Source organism: Suncus etruscus, chromosome 7, assembly GCF_024139225.1.
Source record: "Suncus etruscus isolate mSunEtr1 chromosome 7, mSunEtr1.pri.cur, whole genome shotgun sequence".
NCBI lineage: Eukaryota > Metazoa > Chordata > Mammalia > Eulipotyphla > Soricidae > Suncus > Suncus etruscus.
This window is the reverse complement of record NC_064854.1, coordinates 90,830,593-90,855,288: the sequence shown is the minus strand read 5'-3', so window position 1 is coordinate 90,855,288 and position 24,696 is coordinate 90,830,593. Positions and strand designations below refer to the sequence as shown.

The following is a 24,696-nucleotide window of genomic DNA, read 5'->3' as shown; positions in this document are numbered from 1 at the left end:
TTACTCCTGGCTCTATGCTCAGAAATCGCCCCTGGCAGGCACAGGGGACCATATGGATGCCGGGATTTGAACCACTATCCTTCTGCGTCTAAGGCAAAATGCCTTACCACTGTGCTCTCTCTCCGGCCCCGTTTGAAAAGTTTTTAATCATTCCATATAAAATATATACTCAGGTTTCAGAGCGATAGCATAGCAGGTAGAGTCTTTGTTTTGAATGTGGCTGATCTGGGTTTAATCACTGATATCGTATATGGTCCCCCGAGACTGCCAGGAGTGATTTTTTAGTACAGAGCCAGGAGTAACCCTTGAGTGCTGCCGGTGTGGTCTTGTCTCGTCTCATATCTCACCTCATCTCATCTCATCTCATCTCATCTCATCTCATCTCATCTCATCTCATCTCATTTATCTCTCTTTCTCTCCCTCTCTCTCTCTATATACACACACATATATAAATGTATATATTATTTGTATATATTCAAAAACCCAAGGTTGACGGGGCTGCAGGATTGCATGCTGCAGAGGCCTAAGTCAGCTAGGGCCCAGTGCTGCAAAGCTTGCAGGGACCCATGGGGCCCAGCTGAGGGTTGGTCCTCGTGCCCATTCAGGGATGCCAGCATGTAGTGACTGGCTGCCCAGACTTAGGAAATAGAAGTAGAAACCAAGTATACTTTTTATTCCTCCTGGAGTCGGAGGCCTGCTGCCTCAGTCCTGGGTTTCTGAGAGAGATGGAAATTCACCGGCCAGAGATGGCCCTGGAGGCCCTGATACAAAAAGAAAGAAAAAGGGATACAAAGCAGGCAGTAGCTCGCCAATGATTTTTCTCCAGCCTCTCATGAGCTGTCAGGTGTTGCTCTGGTCTCCTAATTGGGCCTCCCCTACAAAGATCCAAGTTTTTCTTTTTATACCCAAGCATGACAAGGGGGCATGTTCAGGTTTAACTGTCATTACAGTGGGGGTATACGCGCACACACACACACACACACACACACACACACACACACACACACTTCATTTCATTTGGTTGTTTTTTTTTTTTTTTTTTTTTTTTGGCCACACCCGTTTGATGCTCAGGGGTTACTCCTGGCTAAGCGCTCAGAAATTGCCCCTGGCTTGGGGGGACCATATGGGACACCAGAGGATCTAACCTCGGTCCTTCCTTGGCTAGCGCTTGCAAGGCAGACACCTTACCTCTAGTGCCACCTCACCGGCCCCTGGTTTTTTTTTTTAAGTGCTATTTTGTTGTTTGGGACCACACAGTGCTAAGGGATTATTTCTGGCTCTTTGTTTTAGAGATGGTATGGCAGATAGACCTCCTGGCATGCAAAGCATATACTCTAGCCCACTGAGCTCTCCTGCCCAAGGGCATTTTTTTGTTTTGTTTTTGGACCTCACCCAGCAATTCTTAGGGCTTACTCCTATGTCTGGTGCTTAGGGGTGCTTGGGATTGAAGTCTGGTCAGCTGCATGCAAGGCAAGTGCCCTATCCACTGAACTCTTTTCAGTTTCCCACGATTGTTCTTTTTTTTTTTAATAATTTTTATTGTGACCAAAGTGAATTACGAATCTTTAACAGTAATATTTAAGGTACATAGTGACAGTGAATCAGGGCCATTCCTACCACCAGAGTTGTTCTCCCTCCACCCCAGTTCCCAGCATGCATCCCATATCTCCCTCATTTGCCCCCCAGACTGCTAGTGTAACTGCCCCCCCCCACCCCCGTGTTTAGCTTGTTGTAGATTGGGTATTGATTCTGTTGTTGACTTTGGGTGTTTAAGTCTGATTATTTTTTATTTTCACTCAATGTTCATACAACTGTTTGGTCCTGGTACCCTCCATTCCCCCCCTCCCCAATTCATGAGGCAGAACAAGATGATTCAAGTTATGTGGTTCTGTTGGGGAAAAAAAACTGGGAGGATTCCATCTAGAGCAGGGGTCTCAAACTCGTTTTGAGAAGGGCAGTTTGCAGCCCTTCGTACAACATTTTGTGGCCCTGCCCTAGAGGAATTTTTTTGTTTTGTTTTGTTTTGTTTTAGTTGTTTGGGTCACTCCCTCTGATGTTCAAGGCTTACTACTGACTTTGCACTCAAGGATCACCTCGACTTTGCCTCCTGCGGCCCCCAGGTAAATTGAGTTTGAGACCCCTAATCTAGAGGTTATAAATATTAATGTAAAGGAAAGGGAAAAAAAGAAAAACCAGCAACTACAAAAGAAAGCATCCAGTTACTAAAACAACCACCATCATATACAACCACAAGAACGAAAGAAAATTAAAAAAAGAAAAAGAAAAATGAAAAAATATCAAAGAGAAGAAAAAGAATAAAAAGAATTTAAAAAAGGAAGGAAGGAGGGCTGGTGTGGCAAGGTTTTGTGCTTTATTATTTATTTATTTATTTTTTGCATAGGCACATAAAGTATTGGGGAAATTAGAAAGGGAATTCCCTTGGCCTTAGAGATACAGGGTTTCTCTGTCTTTTAAGCAAACTTCCAGGGGAACAACTACAAGCTCGATACTCATTTTCACACCCAAGATCCTTTTTATGGTGCCAGGAAATTTTCTGCTAAGTTGTGGATGATAAAATCAGGCCTCTGTATCTAGAGATCTTGATATTTGCACAGGTCATAGGACAAAGTGTAGGACAGAGTCTTTCTTTACAGTTCTAAAAGTTCTGTTCTATCACTGTTGTTTTAATCAGCCTTCTGTAATTGGTGGTCTTGGTTTATGCTCAGATCCTAGGACGAAGCCTAGAATAGTCTTTCCCACAATTGTTCTTTAAAATAGTTTTCTAGCTTGGAATTTCTAAATATGTTAATGATTTTTAATTGCATTGTGGTCAGAAAACAGTCATTTGGATCTTAATAATGCATATGATCCGATTGAATATTTACTATGTGCTTGAGATTTGATATTTTGCTTTTAAACTTTAATTTCGGCGACACTCACTGATGCTTAGGGGATACTTCCATCTTGATGCTTTTGGATATTTCTGATTGGTGCCCTAGTAACCGTGTAGTGCTATGGAATGAACAGTTTGCATACCAATTGTATCTTTCAAGCTGTTGACAGTCTCTCTGGATTCTGAATGATTATTCCATTGTTGCCAACATTATGGTCTAAATTGAAGTAGATGAAGTTAATTAATAGTATCATATTTCTATATCCTTACCAAAGTTTTGGTAGGGTTTTCCCCAGTAGTGCTGAGAACCTTGGGACTACACCCAGTGGTACTGAATGAATAGGCATTTGCTTTAAGGGATGGACCTCAGGACCTAGCTTTCCCCTTTGATCCCACTCTTTGGCCACTTAATGATTAGTTTGTTTTTGACTACTTGTCTTTTTCAATTACTTGAGAGCTGTAGAAGCTCCTCTTTCCGTAATTCAATCTCAGGTGAACTGAACTGAAGCAAAGATGCTACAAGGATTAAGAAAAACAAGATATATTTAAGGGAGAAAAGCATGGGGTCAAGTGGCTTCCAGCCTTGTGGACTGAGAGCTGCCTGTACTCCCCATATGATTTTTATTGCCCAGACAAAATCCATCTGGGGGAAGGGGAAGAGCTGACAGATAACAAACAAAAGTTCTTAATGTTAACTAAGCCTAGGTGGGTGGGTTACTAATTAAGCCTAGATTGGTCTTTATACTTCAAAAGGGGGTGGGTGAAAGTCAGGGGAAGCTTGGGCAAATTCACTGTTTTTGGGAAAGCAGTGTATGTGCTCTCTGTGTATAGCTACATCTCCCCTTTTTCTGCTTGTTAAATGCACAAAAATTGAGATGGACTAGATAGTCTGTGCTCTAAAAATGTATTACTGTTCTCCACAAGAGGCAAGATCCCAGGATCAGCACTGCCAACAGCATGGGTGAGCAGATCTAATATACTCAGAGCAGAGCTTATTGCAAAGTGGGGCTTATAGAAAATGTGGCTGTTATTTTGCATAAGTACACTAAAAGCTGGGATAAAAACTTCTAAGATTGGAGAAAGCAAAGGTTCCCTTTCCCTCATGTTTTTCTAGTTAGTGACTGTCATTTTAAGATATCACACTTAAGTCCTTGGTGTCTCTCATGACCCATTTGCATTTGAGCTCTGCCAGCATGATCTTGCCAAAGCTGCCATTGCCCAACACATTGATGAGTTTGAATTCATCCAGGCCCAGTGCTTGGCTTGGCCCTGACAGACTTCCTTGTTTTTTTTTTTTTGTTTGTTTGTTTTTGTTTTTTGCTGGAGTCTGTCAGCCTGCCCATTGCCTGAAGACGCTTCTGCCTAATGTTCCTCTTCTACGTTGTCAAAGGACAAGGCCATCTGGATGTTGTTTTCAAGTTCTTTGATTTCCTGGTTACAAGCGGAGGTGGGTGCAGACTGGTGGGTGCAGACTTGGATTGATCTGCCTCATCCAGAGAGTTGCCAGAAGTCATCTGTGGGGACTCAGTGCCAGCAATGAGCTTTTTCCTGCTCTGGCCACTCTTGGTGATCTTTTCTGGGGTGATGCTCAGGACCACCAGCACCTAGTAATCAATTTGGGATCCATCATTCAATTGGGGGCCTCGCTGGCCTCCCAACATTGGTGGATTTATCATAATTGGACTGGAACGTCATGTAGCCCACATCATTGTCCTTTAGATGATGTCTTTCTTCAGGACATTCACTTTGTTAGTCATTGCATGGGTAGCACGAAGCCTATTCCAGCTCCAGCTAAGGCCTTTAATGGAAACCATTTGGGGGGTATATGGCCAATCTCAGGGCAGCTGCAGTTTAGGTCAAGCCAATATGACAGATGTTCAGGGTTTTATAGGATGCACCTGCAGCATTTGAATTTTGGAGTACCTATGGAACAGAAATAGACAATGTTGGATTACACCATTTTACCCAAAACAAAAACTTTGCCCAGCTTCCTATTTCCTTTTCAACCACACCTTTTAGATGGGATTAGCTCAAGATAGGTACTTATAGGTATTTTTGCTTTTCACTTCACCCACCACCTCCCAGTGATGGACTGAGCTGATCAATAAAGAGAGGTTCGTTTGGTGGGCTCGAGACCACAAGGGTGGAAGTCCCCCATCTCCATGCTTTTTCTCCCATATGAGTGTCTTGGTTAATTTTCACAGCAACTCTGCTTCAGACCCATTCTCCTGGGGTTAGATTATGATGGGTGGAGCTTTACAGACTCCTTTTTTTTTTAGTAAGATATTCCATTTTACTATATTTATGCAAAAAAAAGAAAAGAGAATATTGCCATCAAGTATTAGATAATGTTGAAAGACCCATGGATGGGGAGATTTGTATGATAAATTGTTATAGGCTGAGTGCTATAGGGGAGAGAATGGATTAGGTTTATGGAGGTATATTGGGGTACCAGGAGGCTATGGCTAAGCTGTAGTATTTTTATCTCAGTAGCTGACATTCTCCACTATCCCTAATTCATAGGTATAATAACAACATTGTTACCCAAGAAATATACATAAAGAAATACATATATTCCCTTTGATGAAGTCCATGATACTACGGTTCTGGAGGACTACTTCAGCTGAAAAGGTAATCTGTCAATGTTGAGCAGCCAGGGAAACAATGGAAGTGTCAATAATTTCCTGCAGCTGCTGGGAGAAGTCATAGGTCAAGATCATTCCCTGAGCCAGGGCCCTACTCATAAAGCTGATCAATGTGGTTTCAAGGGGTCTCAAGGGGCAGTTTGGTCTCAAGGGGCAGTCCTTTATTTTCATGGCATGGGGCTGAAAGTGTTTGGGGCAGTGCTCCAGGGCACAATGAGTGATGAGCTACAGGGTTAATGGGGTTTAATAGGGACAGCAACAGATACTCTTTTTTTTTTTTTTACATTGACATACGAACTGATTACAAACATAAAGGTGGCCACTACACGTACACACAAGCACACACATACACAGTTAATCCATTTGCTCCAGCTGTTATTTTGACCCATATAAGGTAGTAGGAATGAAACTGATATGGGTCTGAGAAAGGAAAAGACAATCCTCAGGACAAAATTTGCTCTGTCAACTGATTGGATCTTTGTCCTACATTTCCCAAACACACACCTTTTTTCAGCTTGTTTTACATGGAAATGGTCCAAGTTCTTCATTAATGTGTAAAGTGGCAAGTATGGTCTAATACCTATGGCAGAGAAGTTACATCTGAGTTCTCCTACTCAGAAGAAGAGAGGTATTCTTTTAGACAGAGAAAGGCTGTCCTAGTGGTCTCTACCAGAGGGATAGTAAGAAAATTTTAAACCAGTTTCTAAAATTTCAAACTTTGAAAAATATTATAACATTTCTGAAGATATTCTTAAATTGAAAACTAGTTAAATATTCTTACACCTAACAGTACAAAATTGTACTCTTCTTGAAGAAAAAACATGTTGTCTCTGGATATACAAGCATCAGCATTTGAGAAACATGTAAGACTGCCAAGTGATAGAAGAAATCTAATCACCATCATGCATTTCATCTATCTGTGCAAACTAATTAACAGTGTGGTCTAAAAAAGCTAATCATAGTAGTTGGCAAAATCAAATAATCAGAAGCAATTTACTTGTTTGCCATGGGGCATAGATCAAAAGAAAAGCTGTTAAGATCTATAAAAGGTACCAGCTGCTACTACTGACCTCAAAACAAGCAGAAAAAAAAAAAGAATATGATTTAGTAGAACATGATGAGAATTCATTAGAACACAATGACCTTAGTAGCAACAGTGAAGATGAGGATGAGACAACCTCAAGAAGATAACATTATTGACACTGAGGAAGATTTGGAAAGGCAACTCCAGGCCAAGTTAAATGAATCAGATAAATGATAAACAACACCAAGAAAATGAGGGAACTACTCACCTGGTCATGGGAATTCAGAAGCAGATTGATAAAAGTGAAAAGTAAGTTCCGAGAGACAACAGAGTGAAAAAGCAGGATGATCTTATGAAAGTGGAAAACCTAGCTCAAGAACAGATTTCAGACTGTGCTGGATGAACTCAAACAAAAGAAGAGCCTTAAAGATGCATAAAAACTTCCCAGTCCTGGGGTGATTGGATTGGTTAGGTATAACAAAAGGTAGGAGGAAGGAGTTGGGCATTGCACTCTTCCTTTTCAAACATCCAAACAGTTAGTACCAAAATGACAATTACTATTTTCTCAGAATAATCAGATTCTAATCCATTAACAGTGATTTTTTCAAAAAAGTCAGACTGCTCCAGGCCTGGAAGTGCCTGGTGGAATTGCCACCTTATACCAGATTTTAATTTGGATGGACACTGGGCCAGTGCTATTAGAACATGTTAGCATGAGAAATATCCAAGGCAACACTCCCTATTTTGGTGGATTGCAGCAAATTTATCATATCGATTTTAGCTCTGTAAGCCTAGGTTGGGGAGGTGCATTTGGGAGTATCCCCTGATTTTGAGAGACAAGGGGTTGACCCCTTCTTAAGTTTCCCAAGACAAAGTTATTGGCGGCATCTTTTGTTCAGTGTCTCTCTTGCTGCAATGCAGACAAGGTCTGAGTGGCAGTCTCCAGGGGCCAGGGCAGGAAGGGTCCTGCTTTCCCTAGAGAAGTGGTCCAATTTACCATAGTTAAAACATCTACCCTGTTTTGAGGCCAGAGATAGCACAGTGGTAGGATGTTTGCCTTTTATGTGACCAAACCCAGATGGACTCTGGTTTTATTCCTGGCATCTCATATGGTCCCATGAGCCTGTCAGGAACAACTTCTGAGCGCAGAGCCAGGAGTAACCCCTGACTGCTGAAAGGTGTGGCCAAAACAAAACAACAACAAAAATTCTACTCTGAGCTTATAAAGCCTGGTGCTGGTTCTTCCTCCAGTTTCCCAAGACAGGATGACCAGATGCATAGCAGCAATTTCTTGGTTTCCCCAGCAATTTCTTGGTTTCCCTTGCCACACCTTTGAGAAGGTCTGGGTGGTGCTCTCAAAGGGGTGAGATTTGGAGTGGCTCTGCATTCCCTGTGGAAATGGCCTGAGTTACCACAACTGATCATTTGTTCTGATCTTGCCTCGCACTACATAGGCCTTATTAGCATTCACATGTACCTGATGTTTAATAGAACCAATGTTTTTGACACACCTTTAAGTAAACCATAATATTTTATGGGGCACTAGATAGCCTGAAATCTTCGTTAACATTTTCAAAGCTAGTTGTTTCAGCAGGTGTTGTGAGCCCCTTTATGTTTAACCTGACTGAATTGCATCCATCAGTTTCCCAATAAGTTATTTTTTGTTTTGTTTTGGTTTGGTTTTGGGCCTTACCTGGTGGTGCTCACTCAGAAATTGCTCCTGACAGGCTTGGGGGACTAGATAGAATGTCGGGGATCAAACCCAGGTCTTTCCCGGGTTGGCAGCATGTAGGCAAATGCCCTGCTACTGTGCTGTTGTTCTGGCCTTTCCCAATAAATTCTGCACATGATTTGGAAATTCCCTGTAAAGTTTTTTGTATAGCTTCCTTAAAATTCAGCATCTGCGGGGCCGGAGAGATAGCATGGAGGTAAGGCGTTTGCCTTTCATGCAGAAGGATGGTGGTCCGAATCCTGGCATCCCATATGGTCCCCTGTGTCTGCCAGGGGTGATTTCTGAGCATAGAGCCAGGAGTAACCCCTGGAGTACAAACAAAACAAAAATTCAGCATCTGCATAATTTTTCCCCCTAATCCTACAATGCTGCGAGACATGAGCTAAAACAGCATGAGGCAAGGCACCTTGCCTTTTTGTTACTCATCTATTAACCATCTCATAAGTTGGGGGCCGGAGAGATAGCATGGAGGTAAGATGTTTGCCTTGCATGCAGAAGGACAGTGGGTCGAATCCCGGCATTCCATATGGTCTCCCGAGCCTGCTAGGAGGGATTTCTGAGCGTAGAGCCAGGAGTAACCCCTGAGTACTGCCGGGTATGACCCAAAAAATAGAAAAAAAAAAATCTCATAATGTAACTCCACCCTGGATTTAGGTGTAGCTACCTGAGACCCACCTATTTCTGGGAGGGGTCTGGGAACCAGATATTATGTGTGACCTTACCTGCAAGACCCCGCCCATTCCTGGGAGGGGTCTTGGAAAAGGTAGATAAGCCTTTGAGCCAGGGAATTAGGGGGTCTGCCCTGCTGGGCTCTCTGGCTTTTGGGTCTCTGCGTTCTGGTTTTTGACCAGCATGGAGCCCAAAGGGAAGATGGCTGAAAGGAGTTAAGATGCAGGGCTAGCGAAGAATAGCTGTGCTTGAAAGGTTACGATAGAGACCACACATGTGGTGGATAGGGATGAATAAAGCTGATGCTTCCTGATGCCTGTCTCTGGATGAGTTTGATTCCGCCGTTCACCTAACCTGGGACCCACCGGCTGAATGGGGGTTGCGGAGCCACGTGGCCTGGGATGGCAGAGAAAGATCCATCTATCCATCGCCATCCTCCTTTAATTATTTAACACAACATCATAAGTCATTTGAACCCTTCATCCAGAATGACCCAAGGCATGGGGTTTTGTCTTTGACTATTCATTGAACAACATTTTCTACTGTATATATTAGAAAGGGGTTATGAAAGTTCTGAGGGGTCCAAAGTTTACTTTCACTTCAATCTGTAAGGCTGTGGTTCTCAAAATATGACCCACCAGCCACATAATGTATTTGTTATGGTTTTGTTTCTTCACTTCAAAATAAGATATATGCAGTGTGCATAGGAATTTGTTCATAGTTTTTGTTTGTACTATAGTCTGGCCCTCCAGTGGTCTGAGGGACAGTGAACTTGGTCCCCTGTTTAAAAACTTTGAGAACTACTGCTAAGGTATTAATTGCAGTCTGGGTTCATATAAAGCACAGGCCTTTTTTTTTAATTTTTTATTTTTAATTATGTGAACAATGATGCAAAGAAAGAGGACAAGGTAAAGTTACAGTGGAAGGACAATCACCCAAAAAGAGAGTTCTCAGAAGAAATCCTCCTGCTGACACCCCAATTTTAAACTTACAATCAATGATAAAATAGAACCCATGTACAATTACTTTGTCCCCCAAGACCCCAGATTGCAGTACATTATAATTTTTTCTAGAGGTACACAAAGCAATCTAAAGCCATAAAATTTATGTAACTCCTTAAACTTGAAGACATAGTAGTTTTTTACATTTTCGTGCACTTGCATATTAGTTCAAGTCAACCTCAAAAGTTTAAGTGGGTTTTTTATATTTTTTAAAGGTTTAGAGTCAAAGGAGCACAGTAAAAATGGTGTTAGAGTGGCATTTATTGTTTGGTTAGGCCCACCAAAGTATGGGGGACATGGAAAGGAAAAACCTTGGCCTAAATAATAGGAGACCTTACCCCTGAAGTTTCCTGACATAAGACCAATTCTAGGCTCCAGGCAAACTAGTTTGTCCAATCCAGATCATTGTCTGTAGTGCAATACAGTTTTGTTTTTACACAGTCTCTATTGTTGGTATCATGTTTCTGTAGTAAAGATCCTGGAATCTGTATATCCTACATTGAAGTCAGGATGGTGCAGAGCATCCCCTAATTTCAACTCACAATTAAAGAGCAATGCAGAAAGCCCTGTGCAGTACGCAGGTCATTGTTGTTGTTTAAATCTTCTCAGTGTTAAGGGAAGACTCTTTTGAGTAAATCGATGTCAGAGCAGCAGTAGGGTCTTCCCTGGTAGAGGATTGCTTCTAGGTGATGTCATAGACAACTTTGGATGTTTCATAGATGGCTTCACACAAGCCTTTTTTAAAGTGGCTGAATGATTTCATTTTCAAGCCTTCATAAGATGGAGTCTTAGTGTTCTCCCAGATGGGTTGGGGAAAGACAAAGCTTATGAAGCTTAAGTGGAATATGAGCCAATAAGGGTTTTAACTATCAGCTTTGCTTGGAGCTATGTCTAGGGTAGTCTTTGCAGTTGCCCATTGGTCCTCTGCTTGCATCAATTGATCAAACTCTTGATTAGTATAAGGTATTACAATATCAGCAGCCTCATAACCAGTGAAATTGATGCCTCTTATTCTCCTTTTACCAGTAACCAAAGCCACCATGTATAGAGAAGAACAATTAATCTTTTGAGATAAATGCTTAAGATGTATCCATTCCACAGGTCTATCTTGCCATATACAGCTCATCCAAGAGGATGTTTTTAAGACCAGCAGTTGCCAGGGTTTGGAATAATTAATCTGTGTCAATTGGCTGTTTGCGTGGTCTGCTAATTTAAGAGCTTCAGCTACCTCAAGAGTTAGGCTCCTTTTGGAATTTCGGGAGGAATCTCCCCACAGAATATTGAATAGTTGGCTGAGATCACTCATGACTAATTTCAAATAGGGTCTTACCCAATTAATATTCCCTAACAGTTTTTGAAAATCATTAGTGTACATAACCTGTCTTTTCATCCCTCTATCTGCTGAATGCCTATATATTTCTCATGAAAAACTCTCTCCAAAGAGTTAAAAGGTGGATCTAGTTGGGTTTTATCATTAGCTATAACTAGTCCATTAGATTATAAATTCTTGATCAGAAGTAGAAAGCTTGTCCCATGAGTGGGGATGAGGAGGGAGATGGGGAGCATTGGTGATGGGAATGTGGCACTCGTGAAGGGGGGTGTTCTATTTATGACTGAAACCCAACTACAATCATGTTTGTAATCACGGTGTTAAAATAAAGATATTATTTTTTAAAAAAATTTGATCATATCCTGTAATATTTGTAAAGATAAGGCCCTGTTGGATGTAGCAAGTAATACATCATCTATATAATGGGTTATATATGTGATTGGATATCTTGATCTGATTTCTGATAAAGCCTGATAAGCAAACTTTTGACACAGGTAGAGGCTATTCTTCATTCCCTGTAATAATACCTTCCAGTGATATCTTTGATATGGCCTTTTTCAGTTAGGGTATAGAACACTAAAGGCAAATCGATAGCAACCAGAGGGATCCAGTCTAATAAAGATACAATCATTCAAATCTATAACTATGACATAATGTCCTTTGGGAACACAGGAGAAGGGAGAAGGGAGACCTGGCTGCAAAGCTCCCGTATCCTTCATTGTCCTATTGACTATGTAGCCTCAAATCTTGAAGTAACCTCCATTTCCCTGACTTTTTCTTTATAGCAAATATAGGGGTGTTCCAAGGGCTAGTGGTTTGTCTATATGGCCCAGTTCCAGTTGTTCCTGCACTAATTGTTGTACAGCCTGTAATTTTTCCACTTATAGGGACCACTGTTCAACCCACACAGATCATCTGACTTCCAAGAAATTTTATCTGCAAAACATTGAATATTGGCCCCTAGGACAAAAGCTGCTCTTCTTTTGACCTGTTTTAAGATGTTTAGTTTTCAGAAAAGCTAATCCAATTTGCTCATGGATGTCCCTCTCATAGAGGGTATATAGGGAAGTATGAATAAAAAAAACAGCTGTACTGTGCCAGAGTCCTCCCTGTTCCAATTCAATATTCTTGTACTTTTTGCTACGTTGTTTGCCAAACAAGGCCCATTTAAGAGGAAGATGTATTCCTCATTGGCCAGGATGAAGGCAGTCTTTTCCAGCTATGAAGGTGATAACAGTTCCAAAATACCTAAGATATAAAATTTTCTTGCCCTGGATTTTGACTGGTCTTAAAGGCCTGTCTTTTCTTATCTTTTGAACCCAGGCTGTTAACTCAATTGAGCCAAACCCTCATCACCCCTATCCTCTGTCAGGGTCCAGTTGAGGAGATCAGAAGATAGAATTAGCATCTGGGCAATCCTTTACAACTGTGAAGAGTTTTAAAACTTGAACCTTATTTTGATTTTGTTTTGGAAACTGAGTCTATCACTCCTGGGATAATTTGCAAGCCAATCATGGAAATGGAACTATGCCCCAAAATTGGACTATAGGTCTTCCCAGGGCAGATAATTTATCATTCATTACTCACACTAAAAGAGACCCCCATTTCTGAAGGATGATGGGCCAGCTACTGCCTCTGTAGAATCAGAGGCTGAAAATAGCTCAACCAGAGATAACCCCATGGCCCAAGCCCTGAGTCTAGTGGACAAGCCACACTGCTGGCAATTCAAGTCCTGGGCACTATCAAATGGTTAAATGTCCAGAATGATTATGGATTTATCAATGACAGAAATGATACCAAAGAAGTTGTCTTTGTTTTCTGGAAAGCTATTAAGAGAAACAATCTCAGGAAGTTTCTCTGTAACATTGGAGATAGGGATACTATGGAATTTGATGTCATGAAAGGAGAGAGGGATCCAAAAGCTACTAATTTATCCAGACGTGGTGGAGTACCAGTGAAAGGTAGCTTATATGGACCATATCACTATAGGTTCTTTTGATACATCCCCTGGCCTCACTCAGCTGCCCTACCACCTATGGTTAGATGGGATAGAAGCAGGTAGTGAGCTGAAGAGAGCTGAAGACTTTGGGCAACATCCCAAACTCTGACACCCACTACCTTCTACCAGAGGCACTTTTTGCTAGGACTTAGGCCCCCCCAACCTGCAGCAGCTTATCGAGGCCACTGATGGGGTAGAAGCCAAAAAGATAGCCCCATTGGAGGGGGACCAATAGCAGGGAGATGAGTGGGTCCCTTCAAACCAGATTCTGGTTCAGGCACCGAAGGCTTCTCCAGCCTAGGTACAACAGAAGGTGGAGATAGAGATAGAGAGTCCAAGCCCAGAAACTGCTTTTAGAACCTCTTGTACCTGGGTTATCTCTAAAAAATTAACTTTCTTCTCGATTTCTTGATTCTATTTACATCTGTCACTACATTGCTGGTTAACTGTGTTCTATCTGTATAGCTCTTAATAGCGACTCTTTTGTTATGCCCCACTGCTAACATAATTATGTATCCAACTCTAATGGTTTAATATTAATTTGCATAGTTCCAGGGAAATGCTTAATTTTGTTAGATTTTTTAAATAGTTCTCAGCTATCCTAGTGAATGGTTCTCAATTGCTGTGATGTTTGATTGTATATATTATGTAGCAGCTTATTCTCAAAATCATGTCTGCAAAAATGCTCTAATGTTTTTGTCCACAGAAGTCAATGGAAAAGGAGCTTGGATACTATAGACTTTTTTTTTTTTTGGTTTTTGGGTAACACCTGGCAGTGCTCAGGTGTTACTCCTGGCTCTAGGCTCAGAAATTGCTCCTGGCAGGCTCGGAGACTATATGGGATGCCGAGATTCGAACCAATAACCTTGAGTATGAAAGGCAAACGTCTTACCTCCATGCTATCTCTCCAGCCCTAGATACTATAGACTTATTAAAGTGCACTTTATAAGAATTTTTAGCAAACTTTTTGAATTATATATATTGTGGAAGAGTTCTAATGATTTTGTTTAGAGAACTCTATGAAAAAAAGCTTAGGTGTTCTTAGACTCAAATTACAGTGTTTGGTACAAGAACGTTTAAGTACTTATTTTCAAATTAAGTATATATTCAGAAAGATTCTAATGTTTATGTTCAGAGCAATCTATGAAAAATTTTGTTATATATATATAAGACAATGATATGGAAAAGCTGATGGTGTTGAAAATATATACACAATCTAACCTATGATGCTTTTAAATCAAGTATACCCTTACTAGTGATTCCTAGAAATTACCTACCAATAGTAAGTGGCTTAAAAGTTCCTCATGACCTTACTTGCTGCTAAAAGTTTTTTTCTCCTTTTATTATCCCAGATTTTATGGTGCCTATGCAAAATAACAGCTACTTTTTTTTTTTTTGGTATTTGTTTTTTGGGTCACATCTGTCAGCACTCAGGGATTATTCCTGGCTCTACGCTCAGAAATCACTCCTGGCAAGCTCGGGGGACAATTTGGGATACCAGGATTTGAACCACCGTCCTTCTACACGCAAAGCAAACACCCTACCTCCGTGCTATCTCTCCAGCCCCAATAACAGCTTTTTTTTTTTTTAATTTTTATTTTGACCATATTGGCTTACATATCTTTCACAGTAGTATTTTAGGTACATATTATTATTGAATCAGGGGAATTCCCATCACCAAATTTGTTCTCCCTCCACCCCCGTTCCCTTCCTGCAATCCATATCCCCCACCCTCATCCCTCGGGCTGCTAGAGTAAGTGGTCCCCTCTGTGTCTAGCTTACTACTAGTGATCACATATCTGTTTGGCCCTGGTACCCTCCCTTGTTTCCCCCTCTATTTGAGAGGCTGAGCTAGATAGTTCAAGTTATGTGGTTTTGTTTGAAGGAAAGAAAAGCAATAGAAAGGGGTAAAAAAATCAAATAAGCTGAAAATGGGCAGAGTCCTCTAGAGCAGGGGACTCAAATTCAATTTACCTGGAGGCCACAGGAGGCAAAGTTGGGGTGACCCTTGAGTGCATAGTCAGTAGTAAGCCTTGAACATTGGGGGTGTGTGACCCAAACAACTAAAACAAAACAAAAAAGATTCCTCTAGGGCAGGGCCACAAAATGTTGTATGGAGGGCTGCAAATGGCCCGCGGGCCGCGAGTTTGAGACCCCTGTTCTAGAGGCTTTCAATCTCAGTTGGAGAGAGGACAGGAAAAACGTAGTTGAAACACCACAACAATACAGAAAGAAATATCAAATAAAATATCCAGTGAGCACTACAGCAATAAAGACAAGCACCACACAATATTCTTTTTTTTTGGGGGGGGGGCCACACCAGTTTGATGCTCAGGGGTTACTCCTGGCTATGCACTCAGAAATCGCCCCTGGGGGGGGACCATATGGGACGCCGGGGGATCGAACTGCGGTCCGTCCTACGCTAGCGCTTGCAAGGCAGACACCTTACCTCTAGCGCCACCTTCCTGGCCCCAAAATTGAGTCTCTATCTCTTTCTTTCTTTTTTTTGTTTGTTTGTTTGTTTTTGGGTCACACCCGGCAGTGCTCAGGGGTTACTCCTGGCTGTCTGCTCAGAAATAGCTCCTGGCAGGCACGGGGGACCTATGGGACACCGGGATTCGAACCAAACACCTTTGGTCCTGGATCGGCTGCTTGCAAGACAAACGCCACTGTGCTATCTCTCCAGGCCCTCACACACACAATATTCTTGCTCCTGAAATCAAACCATACTGGAGTGCAAAATGAAAGAGAAAGATAAAATAAAATAAAGTTGGAGACATCAACTTCAATATCCACATCAAAAAAAAAAGAAGTCAAAAAATCAATCAATAAATCTATAAGTAGATAAAAGGATTATTTTATGCTTTTTTTTTCTTCCCCTGCATAGGCACAGTAACTATTGGGGACATTATAGAGGGAATTCCCTTGGCCTAGGAGATATAGGGTTTCTCCATCCTTGAAGTATACTGTCATGGGATTAACTATAGACTCTTGCATGATCATTTACTCTCCCCTGGTGCTTTTTTGGTGTATGGAAGAATTCTGCTTCATCATGGCTGCTAAAATTGGACCTCTGTATCTAGAGATCCTGGTGTCTGTGTAGCTCAAGGAATGCAGCTTATGATGAAGTTGTTCTTTGTGGTTCTAGCAGTTCTGTTTCTTCAGTGTCATTTTAATCCATCTTCTGTAGTTGGTGGTCTTGGTCATTATACTGCTCCTAGGATGGAGCCTGGGATAGAGTCTTTCGTTATGTTTCCGGAAGACCTGTTCAGTTGCGATTGTCTCAGTCAGACCTCTGGAATTGGAGATCTTAATAATAGCTACTTTTATTTATTTTTTCTATGCTGTTTTAATGACTGTTGCTTTGTAATACAATTTTTTTATAATATGCTTTATTTAAACACCTTGGTTACAAACATGATTGTGGTTGGGTTTCAGTCATATAAGAGGACACCCCTCATCACCAGTGCAACATTCCCACCACCAATGTCCCAAATATCCCTCCTCCCCACCCCGGCCCCACCTGTACTCTAGACAGGCTTTCTATTTCCCACATACATTCTCATTGTTAGGATATTTCGCAATGTAGTTATTTCTCTAACTAAACTCATCACTCTTTGTGGTGAGGTTCATGAAGTGAGCTGTAACTTCCAGCCCTCCTCTCTTTTGTTTCTAAAAATTATTGCAAGAATGTCTTTCATTTTTCTTAAAACCCATAGATGAGTGAGACCATTCTGCATCTTTCTCTCTCTGACTTATTTCACTCAGCATAAAAAATTCCTTGTACATCCATGTATTGGAAAATTTCATGACTTCATCTCTCCTGACGGCAGCATAATATTCCATTGTGTATATGTACCACAGTTTCTTTAGCCATTTATCAATAACAGCTACAGTTGAACCTTTGCTGTAAGCTCTGATCTGGGTTCCCTCTAGTGAAAGAAAATCTAGCATGATTTCTCTAGCCCTTCTCTATTCTTTGTGCTTAAGAAACCAACTAATTTTTGTTTAACAAATAGAAAAGGGAGAGACGTAGCTAATCACCTTAAGCACAAACCCTGTTTTAACATCCAGAGCACACACCTAATTACCCTGATTGCCTTACCCTGTCATCCTTAAACACAGAAGCACACAGTCTGTTTTAATACCCTCTCACATCCTACCTGATTGGCTGATACAGAGTCCACATCATACTTACCCCAACATACATACCCATTTTGCACCTACAATAAAATGAATTATTCTCCTGAGTGGCTGGTGAGTGCTTCTTTGTGATGCTTTACTCTCCTAGAATCTGACCTCACAAGTGACTTCTACTTCTTGGGATCTAACTTCACTAGTGTAATTAACACACATGGCCTACTTGGAATTGATGCTCAGTACCAAAAGGGATATGAGAGTTCCACAAGGAGTAAGCTCTGAGCACAGAACAAGGAGTAAGACCTGAGCACTGCCCATATGTGACTCAAAAACCAAAAGAAAAGAGATCACTTGGAAATTTCATTGCACCTTTTGGAGAATTACATTTTTCTTAACTATTCTGATACCATCTTGTTGGATTACACCTTATTTTACCCCAAATAAAGATCATCTCTGGTTTCTTTGTATGCCTGTTTACAACTTGATTTTACCCCCAGAGATTGTCTTACTTGTAAACCTGGGTCGGTTTACTGCCCCACACAGTAAACCTCAATAAAAATGGTAGTTCTGGCAGGGAGAAGAGCTCCATACTAGGTAGAAGACTGCCAGACTATACGTGTTTTACCCTCAGCCTGATTTGGATTGTTTCATTTGCACCCTGATTCAGGCATATTCACCTGGGCTTGGATATACAGCGCATGGGTTGATTTTACAACTGGTGTCTGAACAGGGACCTGAGACTCAGGGACCCCAGAAGAATGCAACGATAGTGAATGTCTTAATCTCTGCTGGATTATCACTATGATAATTCAGCCTTCTCAAACTGGGCTGAATTTGCTGTGCCTTTCACTGGAACATCGGTAAACATGGCTCCTGTTTTGAATGGCTTCATGTTGCTCTGGTCCATCTACCTCCATTTCTTACTCTGGACTGTACATGCCAGGCTTCCTAAAGATTCTTCTGCATATATGTCACGAGGGGAAGAGTGCCTTCCCAGTGGTGACGAGTTCTCGATTTAAAGGCCTTCCCAGAACTGCTAATTTATTGTTTACTAATGGCACTAAACCAGAGAGACCCCCCATCTCCAAACAATGAGCCAGCTGCCATCTCTGCAGACTCAGAGTCTGAAAACGGTGCAACCAAAGATATCCTGGTGCCCTAAGCACTGAGTCAGGTAGACAAGCCAGTGCTGACATCCAGGTCCTGGGCACTGTCAGATGGTTAAATGTCTGGAATGGTTATGGATTTATCAACAGAAATGATACCAAAGAAGATGATTTTGTTTACTGGACAGCTATTAAGAGAAATAATCCTAGGAAGTTTGTGTAGAATTGACGATGGGGAGACTGGAGTTTGATGTCTTGAGAGGAGAGAAGAGACCAAAAGTTGCTAATGTATCTGGATCTGGCAGAATGCCAGTGAAAGGTAGCAGTCATGCTCCCAATCAACATAGGTTTTACCAATTCATCCCCCAGCCTCACTTAGCTGCCCCACCATATGGTGGCAGAGGCCCCTCAGGCAGTTCAGAAGCAGGCAGTGAAAGGTAGAGATATAAACACTCTGGGCAGCATCCCAGATGCCAATGTTTACCATCTTTCCTCTACTGGAGGCACTTTCTGCTGAACTATGGCCCCCTAACCTCCCGCAGCTTATTGAGGAGACCCTAGCAGCCACCACAGAAGATGAAGGACCTTCCAAGCATAATAAAAGCCCAATGGAGGAGGAACTGTTTTCAGAACCTCTTGTAACTTTCTCCTAGGCTAATCCCCTTGACCATATTTGCATCAGGATATTGCTAGTTAAATTGTGTTTTATCTGTATGGGTCTTATTGTTTTTGAAAAAACAAACAAACAAACAAAAAACCAGAAAACAAATCTGTTTCTGCAAACAGAAAATTTTGTTTCCAACTTTAGTGGTTTAACATTAATTTGCACAATTCTGGGGGGAAATGCAATAATGTTAGTTTTAAAAGTTTTAACTATCCTAGAGAATGTTTCCCAATTGGTATGGTATTTTATTGTGTATCTTATATAGCAACTTATTCTAAAATTATGTCTGCAAAAATGTTCTGATTTCTTTGTCCACAGAAGTAGAAGATACTTGGATACTCAAGACTATTATTTATAGTGCTAATTGTAAGAATGTTTTAACAAACTTGTTTTCAAACTGTATGTGTCTGTGGAAATGTTCTTGTGATTTTGTTTAAGGAAGTTTATGGAAATCAGTTTATAGAATCAGATGTTCTAGACTTGTATTACAGTGCTTGATGTAAGAATATTTAAGAATTTTCAAATTAAGTATATCTGCCAAAATGTTCTAATGTTTATTTATGTTCAGAAAACTATGGAAAAGTGTTGTGAGATGCATAAGACAAAGAAATGGAAAAAGCTGATTCTTTTGAGAATGATGTATACATTTTAAATTTTGATCTGTTACAGTCAACTTTTACTGTGCCTATGGAAAATAACCCCTTTTGTAAATTCTGATCTGCGTTTTTGCTTTTAGTAGAGAACAGTAGAAAATGGCTTATGTACCCGCAATTGTTTGAATAAAAAGGGCCAGTTGTTGGGTTACACCTTATTTTACACAAAACAAGGATCATCTGTGGTTTCTTTATATGTGTGTTTACAACTTGGATTTACCCCCAAATAGAGATTGTCTTACTTGTAAACCTGGGTGGATTTACTGCCCCATCAAGGGGTGGTCCCTATACTTAATAAAAACAGTAGTTGTGGCAGGAGCTCTTTACCAGGTAAAAGACTGCCAGACTACACGTGTTTCAGCCTCAACCTGGTTTGCATTATTTCATGCACAACCTGATTCAGACACATTTACCTGGTCATGGAGATACAGCATGTGGGGTGATTTTACAGCATCTAATTATTTCATCATTAGTTTTTATTTCTATGTATCAATGAATTGTTGATCAATATACACTTTGTATACAGGCTAAATCGAAGAGCTAAAGAAGTGTTTTGGAAGACAGTATAAGACCCTGGAGATTAATGCTCAGTGAGCGCTTATATGGTCCATTTTTCTACTGTTATCCGAATTTTATTTGGCCTGCTCCCCGCTTTTCAGAGAAAAAAAATTATTCAGTACCCCGGATATCTACTTTCTTTAGGTGAACAAAGTGCCCCATATTGCAACTAAGTCTACTACTTCCCACCCCTTCTGGATGTTACAGCACCACCCCTCCAAGATAGTATAATTCATTTTGGAAAGGACTATTCTAGACCCTTGAAGATCAGTAGTGGATGTTAAAAATGGTTTGGGTGTGGTGACATCTTCTATATGTTACCAGGGGTTTGATTTGAATTTAAAGCATGCAAGCTGAATAGAATGATTAATGCTTGTTAAATCAGGCAGGTGAATCTGTTCTTTCTGAAAATGTGTTCTTTTCCTCTCTTTAGTACTCCTATGATCTCTTTCCTGTGAGAAGCTCTGTGAAGACCTGGTTCTCTCCAGAAACGATTGCACCCAAGAAGTCCTTCACCTCAAAGCACTTGCCAGGCCAGACGATGCCCATTGAATCTGGGCAAGCCTTAATCCTGCTGCCTTCACTGGCAAAAACAGAGGGATCTCTTTTCTCTGGATTAGATGCTATCCCTGATGGGCATCTCTCTAATCCTGAAGTAGCCCGCCAGCTTTTCAGACAGTAGTATCGTTACCAAGGTGATGTTCTGGGCCCCAGGAGACTCTGAGACAACTTCGGAAGCTCTGTTTCCAGTGGCTGCAACCAGAAGTTCACACCAAGGAACAGATTCTAGAGATCCTCATGTTGGAGCAGTTCCTGACAATTCTTCCTGGGGAGATCCAGATGTGGGTGCGGAAACAGTGTCCTGGTAGTGGAGAGGAGGCAGTAACCTTGGTGGAGAGTTTGAAGGGAAACCCCCAGAGGTTGTGGCAGTGGGTAAGTTGGGGGGTTGCAAACGCTCCTGGCGAGTCTTACCAGGCTAATTATTTTATTTATCCATTTACATATTATTTTATTGAGATTGCTTTGGATTATAAAACTCTTAGGAATATAATATCTAATTGTGCTTTTATTTTGATACCAGGGTACTTCCACACTGATGAAATTTTTAATTTAAAATTTACAAATGCAGGGCCGGGGCCTGGTGGCGCCTAAAGGCAAGGTGTCTGCCTTGCCAGCGCTAGCCCTAGGACGGACCGCGGTTTCGATCCCCCGGTGTCCCATATGGTCCCCCAAAGCCAGGAGCGACTTCTGAGCGCAATAGCCAGGAGTAACCTCTGAGCGTCACTGGGTGTGGCCTAAAAACCAAAAAAAAAAAAATTTTACAAATGCTTTAATTAAAGCACCATGATTTATAAAGTATTCAAAGTTGAGATTTAGACATAAAATGTTTCAGCGTATAGCGCTCTCTCCTGTTTAAGAAAAAAAATTAGTGTTTCAGCATCAATCCTACCAACAGTGTCAGTTTCCCTTAGTCAGTATTCCAGATTCCTTCCATACCTCCCCCCTACCACCGTGCTATCTGAAGAAACTTTAAATTTGAGTTTTATGATTTCAGTTTGTTCACTCTGTGATTTAGATATGTATGAATGGAACTACCTAGGAAGTATTGGTGACCATTAATTTTTTTTGGAGCTGAGTGCCTAGGTGGCGGGCTGCTTGCTGCTCAGAGGATGGTGACTGTGAGCAGGGTTTCTGGGATTTTCAGTGGTGGGATGGGTGTGCAGTGGTGGGATGATTTCAGTCACTAAGCAGGGTCATTTCTTCAGTGGGCATATGGGGTGGCTTTGGGCTACTGTAGTTCATGCTGAATGGAGACTCTGCTCCACCCCCACTGCCTCTGCCAGGGATACCCAGGAAAGATCATCGATCATGTTTTTCTGGACTTGGTATAATGTTAGCTATTTCTCTTCTGGGAAGATAGTGGCTGTTGGTAGTACTGCTGGAATTTTTCAGAGCCAGAATTGTTGCCAGAGGCTTGGCCCAATCACATTTCACTAGGAAAGATGCAGAGCTTTCAGCTCTGTTGTTGGATCTCACCTGAGAGGATTTAATTGCTCATATTATTTGATTAAGTCTCGGAGTTGTAGATTTTTGTTGGAGAGTTTAGGTGGTGGCATCATGTGCTGCAGTTCATGCAGATAGGGGAATCTACTTCTTCCTTCCTTTTATGAGAAATATATCAGCCAGAATACTATTTTGCAATATTGATTCTTCTAATTCATGCAGATTAGAAGAAGAATCCATGCAGATCAAGGAAAAGCATTTCTTAAGTGTTCTAAGTTTTCATGGTATATAGTGTATTGTTAGCTTTGTAAACTAGTATTAAGCAGTTTTCCTGTTTCTTTGGTATTTTGGAAGAGTTTAAGGATCAATCTTTTCTAAATATTTGATACAAATTACTCATAATCCATCTGTGCCTGAACTTTAATTTTTATGGGGATTCTTCATTACTGTTTCAGTTTTCTTGTTTGTGATTTGCCTATTCTGCTATCTACTTCCTCTTCATTCAGTTTTTTTTTTTTGTTATTTGTTTTTGTTTTTTGTTTTTGGCCACACCCGGTGGTGCTCAGGGGTTACTCCTGACTGTCTGCTCAGAAATAGCTCCTGGCAGGGCATGGGGGACCATATGGGACACCGGATTCGAACCAACCACCTTTGGTCCTGGATAGGCTGCTTGCAAGGCCAAATGCCGCTGTGCTATCTCTCCAGGCCCCCTCATTTCAGTTTTGGGAGATGACATGTTTCTAGAAATTTGTCCATTTCTTCTAGGTTCTCTTGCTTAACAGTAAACTAGAGAACAGAGTGCTCTGTTATAATTTCTTCCCTTTTATTCCTGAACTGATTTTTGGGAGCATGTTCTCTTTTTCTCATGAGTATTTCCAGTGGTTTATCTTTTTTTTGTTTTGTTTTGTTGTTGGGTCACACCCGGCAATGCTCAGGGGTTGTTACTCCTGGCTCTATGCTCAAAAATCACTCCTGGCAGGCTCGGGGGACCATATGGGATGCCGGGGATTTGAACCAATGACCTTCTGTATGAAAGCAAATGCCTTACCTCCATGCTATCTCTCCGGCCCTGGTTTGTTTTATCTTGATTAATCTTTCAAAGAATCAGCTCCTGATTTCATAGATTCTTTGTGTTGTTCTTGGTTTCTATATTATTGATTTCTTCTCAGGTTTTTATTATTTCTTTTTTTCTACTAGTCTTTGAGTTCATTTGTTGTTAGCTCTCCAGGCCTGCGATGTGTGTGTTAGAATGTTGATTTTATCTTTTTTTTTTTATGAGTTTCTCCCTAATAACTTATTTTGATGCACATCACATCAACTAATTTTCCAATTCTCTTTGACAAACTAGGTATATCCTAGAATTTATTCTAACTCTAAAGTATCTGGTTGTTGACTTAGATACCTTCAGTTTCATAATACGTTTACATTTCTGATCCAATATCAGTGAATAAAGGCCACTGTTCCTTATTATACTTAATGATCTGACTGGTTTGTATATTTATACTGCTCTTTTTCCTGGTTCAGTAATTTGCCCAGGATTAGTCATAGATTTTAGAAAATACTTTTAGCCTTTACCACTTATTTTTTTGTTTGTTTTCATTTTGTTTTGGGGAACACTGACAATAATTTGCCTCTGCACTCAGGAAACACTCCTGACATTGAATATGGGATGCCAGAGACTGAACCAACCCCCACCCATCTCTTTTACCATCTATTAGAGAGGATGAGATTCTGGAATGCCCGAGAAAAGAGGAGATGAGGATAGCACAAGAAGCTAACATGTTGGCTCGATGAGTATATTACCCAGCACTTTCATGTTTTCTTCCACCTTAGAGTTCACTACCCCCCCATAATCTAGGGCCGCGATGGCGAACCTATGGCATGCATGCAGAGGTGGCCATGAGAAGGCCTTGCAGAAGGCATGCAGGAAGGTCTGCAATTAATGTATGCGGTGCATGCTGCATAGTTTTTTAGATACTAAAATCTTGTTAATTAAGGTTTAATTGACATGCTGGCACTTTTGAGGAAATTCTTTGGTTTTGTGTGGCAGTTTGGGCACCCTCGGCACAAAAAAGATTAGCCAACACTGGTCTAGGGAATTTTTGTTTTTGTTTTGAATTTTTATTGTGGTCAAAGTGAATCACAAACATTTCACAGAAATATTTAAGGCACATAGCGACGATAAATGAGGGGCATGTCTTCCCTCCCACCCCTTGTTCCCAGCATTGCATCCCAGATCTTCCTCCTTTACCCCCCCATACTGCTAGTGTAACTGTTC

At 41.1% G+C, this 24,696-nt stretch overlaps 1 protein-coding gene across 1 annotated transcript in view; it reads left to right on the top strand.

The window, feature by feature from the left end:
* The first annotated feature begins 5,511 nt into the window (after positions 1–5,511).
* LOC126014356 (zinc finger protein 18-like) overlaps positions 5,512–24,696 on the top strand; it is a 36,048-nt gene continuing 16,863 nt past the window's right edge. The window contains 3 exon segments of the mRNA XM_049777655.1: positions 5,512–5,524; positions 20,848–21,111; positions 21,114–21,347. Coding sequence (XP_049633612.1) covers positions 20,956–21,111; positions 21,114–21,347 — 390 coding nt within the window. The 5' untranslated portion in view covers positions 5,512–5,524; positions 20,848–20,955.